The sequence below is a fragment of the Sinocyclocheilus rhinocerous genome, unplaced genomic scaffold, assembly GCF_001515625.1.
Source record: "Sinocyclocheilus rhinocerous isolate Xijiao unplaced genomic scaffold, SAMN03320098_v1.1 scaffold751, whole genome shotgun sequence".
NCBI classification, from domain to species: Eukaryota; Metazoa; Chordata; class Actinopteri; order Cypriniformes; family Cyprinidae; genus Sinocyclocheilus; species Sinocyclocheilus rhinocerous.
The window spans coordinates 1019925-1026505 of NW_015657293.1; the positions used below are offsets into that span (position 1 = coordinate 1019925).

Below are 6581 nucleotides of genomic sequence, written 5' to 3' on the forward strand. Positions count from 1 at the left end.
GTGGAATCATCTGCCTTTGTGATGCGTGCCAGAACGGTTTGTCATTATGATGTCATCGCATTTAGAACACTCCATGCAGAACGTGCTAGAACTCTCTGTGGTGTCGTGCTGGTGTTCTAGAACACTTGCTGTGAAGATGAAGTTCTCAAGAGCTCCTTTCCGACAATGAATAAAGAGTAAAAGGCCGAACGTCGACCGAATATAAACATTTAATAAATTCCTACTAAGCCTGTCTGCGAGCCAATGCAATTCAGCTACGTGTCCAAATGTAACCCGGTAAAAATGAGGTGCGCAAATAACAAATGACACCAAATAGCTACGTTTAATAAAAACATTTTTTTTTTTTTTTTTTTAAATGTCTCGTGTGACACAAGATATCTAAACTAGTTCTTTTTCCAGTCGAAACGGCTTTAGCCAAACATCTGTTTAAAACTCATCATCGTGTTTGGTTATAAACGCACCTTCTGCGCTGGTTTTTGGCCTACAAAAGGTGAGCGTTTGAAGCTTGTCGGCGATGCGTGTCTATGGTAAAAGATTCTAACAGTGATATACAGCTGAGCTCATTTGTAAATAAATAATACTTAAAAATGGTGTAACACTTAAAATATGTGTGATCCCACCTATCAGCATGAGCAAATGTCACCGTGTCGGTGGTCTCATAATGAGACTGTGCTGGACTTTAGGTTTACACACAGTATAACTCTGAAGATTAGGGAATTTTGCATCCGTACGGACTGTTGCGTGAAGTAGGAATGTTAATTGTCATGTGTAAAATGTAAAAATCATAACTATCATCACTATGCACATCGTAACAAACACACTTTTGCTCACACGCATCATCAAGCTTCACGTTATTACAGTATGTGTCTGGATATACAGTGTTTCTGAGAAATGTATTCTTTGTTATTATTGGCTATTTATATCAAAATTATTGATTATTACACACCAGTCCTTGGAGTATGAGAAAGGCTTGAGTCGTTCTGATACAGAAAGTGCCGGAATAATGACGGCCCACAATGGGCTGATCTGTCGCAGTTTTTACATTCTCGCACACTGAATCGCGTTCAGTGCTGGTCAATACAGTTTCATCATCCAAATACAAACGTGTCTTCATTTCTTCCATTTTGGCAACTTGACATTTGCTTCTGTCAACAATATTGTGTCAAAATATCCGTGTTGTATTTTAACAAATCAATAGTGGGGAAAATGTGGCGTGCCTCAGGGCTCACTACTGGGTCCTTTTTGGTTTCCTAAGTAGCTCAGTCTCACTGACACTCTGCTTCCAAATAAAGCCCTTTTGGCATTTGGATCTGTGATTCCACATGTCTGTTAATGTTACATGTGCACATGTACAGACACAGACCTCTCTGATCATTCACGTTTCAGTTCCATATTTGAGCGCATATAGTATATACAGTCCTCTACTGGACTAAGATCAGTCTTTGTCTTCTTGTGTCAGACATTACAAAAAAATCACTGCCCAGAAATCATTAAAAACAGCTGGGAGAACAGATGGATTTTAAAAGAGAAGAGAAGAAAAGAAAGTGAAAAGATGCTGGAAGAGGACTGTATGCTGATAAAGTGCATTAGTTTTGTCATTTGTCTGTTTTACCCTTGTTACCGGGTGATTGTCGCTAGGGGTGGAGCGTCGTCAGGGAAACAGGGCTGCTGATCTATGTTCAGTGGACGGAAACTTGGAGGCCGGGTAGAGATGCTACATTCACGGCGTAACCTCTGACCTTTGACCTCGACGGTAAGAGTCATGAGGGTCACGGAGGAGGTGGAGGCCGTAAGCTTTTACATTTCATCTCATCCAAGTTCTTCCAGTATTTGTAGTTCTCCGCCAAATTCTCCATAAGACCTGGCAAACTGGCAAAGGCTGAGAGAGAAAGAGAGAAAGAGAGAGAGAAATTAGCTCTAGGAAATAAACAATTGTTATATAGATAGAATACTATAATAAATAACCGTAAAAAAAAAAAAAAAAAACTAAAATTAGAGAGAGAGAGAGAAGAAATTAGCTATAGGAAATGATCAACAGCCAATAGCCTGATAATAAAATAATATTAATAATAATAATAATAAAATCTTAAATACATTTTTATATATTTTATGGGTGTGTGTGTTTTTTTAGATTTTGATCTAAGTTAATAATTTTAAAGTATATTCCATTTATATTTATATCTTATGATATTTATATTTTTGGAAACAATAATATAAATTCATAATAAAATATAAAAATATAAAACAATTATATAAACATTTTATAGAAATGTATTGTTTATTAAAAAAATTGATCTATCTATCTATCTATCTATCTATCTAGTACGTAACAGTAAGCAAGTGTTGATAATTCTAATGTTTTTCTTTCTCATCTCACCATCTGTTCGGCTGCACTGGTTTCTGGCAGACGGGCTGCAGACGGGTGAGTGTATGTGTTGTTTGCATGAGTGTAAATATGGCAATTTGAATGTTCACACATATGCACACACTCTCAGATTTCTGGTACATCCTCTTGAGGATGTTTTCAGTGCGCCCTGCTGAATCTGTCACACACACAGACACACACAGACACACAGACACAGACACACACACACACACACACACACACACGCAGCTCCTCTATGATAAACTGACCTGATCATGACCTTGGGAACTAAATCTGCAGAGAGCTCAAGAGATTCTGCTTCACTGCATCCTGACCCCAGACTACGAAAATCAAAGACACACACACACACACAGATGCACATTCTTTCTCTCTCTCACATACACACACACACTCACCCCTTCCCCTCTCCACCATTTTTAAAGTTTCCGTGACATCACGGCTGTTGTGTGTTGACAGTAAGCAGGTTTATTCTCTGGGGTTCGGCTGAGTGGGAAACACAGAACCTAAAGTTTCCAAAGCTCGCCACAATCAGCTCAACATTATCACAACCTCTCAGCAACCATCTAACACAACCCCCGTTCTCAACCCCTCCGGTCCAACATCTACTGCTGCTAATGGACCATTTCATCTCTTTTAGGAGAACCAGATGAGTCAAAAGATGCCTGGGAAAGTATTCTCTCTCTCTCTCTCTGTCTCTCTCCCAAACACACATGCAAAATACTTCCTCATTATTGTGTATTAGAATGATAATTTTCTACTCAGTGTTTGGTGATTTTTTTTCTGGATTTGTTGTAGAGCTGTGTGAAATATTTCATATTTATTTTATATTCACAATGATTTTGCTGCAAAATAAAAATCATAAATATTACAGCAATCTTAAGGCAAGATCCAATAAACCAGTTGAAGATTATTTCTGGCAACACGAGAGCAATGTATGATTTGCAAATAAACCTTTTGTCCGTCTTTTGAGTGCTTGTTTTGTTTTTCAGTTGGCTGTGAGGAAGCGTTGTTTTATTTGAAATAAAATAAACATTGAAATGAAATATTTAAAATTTTAAAATTTAATTGATTTCAGCTAGTTGCCAAGGATACATTTCTTATTTAGTTTTACTTGATGTATTAAAATAACTATAACTGAAATAAAAAATATAAACTGAAATAAAAACAACTATATATACATATTTAAAAAAAGAAACAACATACACAACAAAATTACTAAAACTTTTAAAATCAAAATGAAAGCAGAAAAATATAAGAATAAAAACTACTTCAAAACATTAATAAAAACCATAAGAGTATCTCAATGATACTAAAATAACACTGCTATGAGGCTGAAAGCAAATGTCAAAACATAAATACTGAGACATCAAATTTTTGAATGGCGCAGCCCTGATTATCATGTAGTGCGTGTGTGTATATTTACCATCCCAGGCATCAAACATGTCCGTGATGAAATAGTCGATAAATGAGATCTGGGATTTAGGAATGCTGCAGGTATTCCGGTCAAACACTGGCATGACAACCGGCAAACCTTGTCTTTTCTCCTCGTCAGTCTAAGGAAAGAAGGAGATCGCAAATACAGAAAACAAAGACAAATTATTGTAAAAAAAAATATATATTTTATTAATATCAATTTAGTGACTGACCAATTTTATTTGCCATTATTTGGCCATTTTGAGATTAACAGCATTAGTCAGTCAATAACTGTGGCATCTTACCTGGCTTTTTCAATAGATAATGCGTGCAATAGATAATTACAGTTTTAAGCATTTTTGAGTGAATTTTAAGTAATTATTAAGATATTACTATTAAAGATATTACAAATTAACATTAAATATTAATATTAAAATTATCCTTTTAATTTCAGCACATGTATTTTGAATTTAAATAGTTGTTGAATATTAGTTTTTGTATATTATGTCAAATATAATTTAATAAATAAATATTCTGTTCATCAAAAAACAAAAACTAGCTTTTTCAATAGATAATGTGTGCAATAAATAATTTCTGTTTCAAACCTTTTTGAGGGAATTGTAAGTAAATATTGAGATATAGCGATTAAAGATATTACAAATTAAATATTACTATTAAAATTAGAATTTTAATTTCAGCATATGTATTTTGAATTGAAATAGTCATTAAATATAAATTTTTGTATATTATGTCAAATGTAATGTAATAAATAAATACACATATAATAATTCTATTTTTTCATCAATTACCCAAATACAATTAGAAAATACAATTATTTCAACTAATTTCTTGTGGTCCAATCGGAATAATCAAGTGCTACATACTATACTTCAGAAACACTGTATTTTACATGGAAATACAACATTTTATTAAAGTTAAATGACAATAAAAATTCGAAAGACATTGCAAGCATGTGAGTGCAATTGTGACTGAATGTTTTTACCTGAGCAAAGTACTCCTCTGAAATGCGACCAGCCCATTCGATGCAGAGCTCCAGAGGTCTGCAGGGATTGGCCACATCGGCACATTTAATCAGCATCCGTTTAATTAACAGACGATTCTCAGGAGAGTTGCGAATACTGGCCTGACCTTCACAATCACTGCCTTCACTCTGTAACACATGCAGATCTGCATTTGTCAGACTGTACTCAAACAGTATGGAAAAACAGTATTGTGTGTCTTACATTGGAGCTCGTCTCCTCAATGGCACTCATGGGTTTGTTGATGCTGTTTACGAACTTGTTGACGTGTTCAAAGTGTCGCGTCATTTCTGTCGCCAGCACCATGTCTATTATGGCCTGCCGTAGGGTTCGAAACTGAGTCCTGAATATGGAGAGGTTGAGAGAGTTGAGTCATGGATCAGTGTGAGTCATATGAAAGGTATGATTTAGCTGACACTGATACCTTTCCATGTTTTTGAAGATGTTGCACTTGCTGTCTCGTACAGTAAGCTGGAACGCTAGAGCGGCATGGTGACTCTCCAGGACGGCCGTGTCGTTGTACAGAATGGCCAGATCGCTGCCTGCATTGCACAGGAATGAGTTGGTGCGGCCCGGGTGATCAACGTCATGGACCGTTGCTGCCAACAGCGCCGCTACTTCATCCAACTGGTCAAGGCTGCCCTGCAAACACAGCACAGATACCGTAGGTAAGTTTTAGAAGTAACTCAAAATTGTTTAGGTCAGCTCAATATTAGTGGCTGACTGTTTTATGAGATTAACAGCATCAGTCAATAACTGTGGCAACTTAACTGGCTTTATCAATAGATGATGCACAAGTTTTGTTTTAAACATTTTAGAGTGAGAAAATAGTATTAAATACTATAAATTAATGAGTTTTTTTGCTTTTTGAGTGTTCTTATTTTTTTTAGTTGTTTTTTTTTAAGAATTTGTTTGCATTAACATATAGCATTAACATTAATTTGTTATTTTTAATTTTTTTTACTCTAATATGATGTTAAATATTAAAATCAAAATTCTAATTTGAACACTTATGTATTTTGAATTTGAATTTAATATGATATTATTATTAATAAATTCATTTTATATTAAATAATATAATCTAATATAAATATAAAATATTCTGTATTCTGTTTGGTTGTCAGGGTTACCTTGACGCGGTCCTTGCGCAGGAAGTAGGCTGTGGCGTGCAGGACGTCTGCGGCGTGTGTTGAGTTGTGGTAGGAGTTGGATGCGTGGTAATTAGCCTCGATCACCTGCAGCCACGAGCGCAACGTGGCCTCTGTGCAGTTCAGGAACTCACACACGCCAAAAGCAGAGAAGATCTTCAGCCCCAGGTATGAGAGCGGCCTGCGAACACGAACACACACACACACACACACACACACACTTATTATGTTGTAGTTTATTTGCAGTTAATAATTTTAGTGCTTTAACTTAACATTTCTAATTCTCGTTTAGTTAAATTTTTTCATATAATATTTATATTTTATTTCATCTTTATTTATAATAATTTTAGTTTTATTTACAGATAATTACCCTGCTTTAAACAGCTTTGAGTGAAAACCTTTTAACTCCCTACAGTTCAATCCCTCACTGTAACTTTTCATTTCCGTTCTGTTACACATTTTCTTGCCATAATGTGCATAATTAAGTTACAAGTATTTAATTAAGTGCCTTTCATATTTTAAATTACATCCTATAATACTAAATAATACTTACAGGGTTCCCACTCTTTCATGAACACCAGATTCAAGGACTTT

At 35.3% G+C, this 6581-nt stretch overlaps 1 protein-coding gene across 1 annotated transcript in view; it reads right to left on the bottom strand.

Annotated features, from left to right (window-relative positions):
• Positions 1 to 541: 541 nt before the first annotated feature.
• The window catches only part of pde8b (phosphodiesterase 8B), a 49536-nt gene continuing 43496 nt past the window's right edge, over positions 542 to 6581 (bottom strand). The window contains exons 17-22 of the mRNA XM_016528751.1: positions 5970 to 6168; positions 5264 to 5481; positions 5044 to 5182; positions 4803 to 4970; positions 3810 to 3939; positions 542 to 1879 (exon numbers count right to left, since the gene is read on the bottom strand). Of these exons, the coding sequence (XP_016384237.1) occupies positions 1770 to 1879; positions 3810 to 3939; positions 4803 to 4970; positions 5044 to 5182; positions 5264 to 5481; positions 5970 to 6168 (964 nt within the window). The 3' untranslated portion in view covers positions 542 to 1769. The remainder of the gene's footprint in view (positions 1880 to 3809; positions 3940 to 4802; positions 4971 to 5043; positions 5183 to 5263; positions 5482 to 5969; positions 6169 to 6581) is intronic.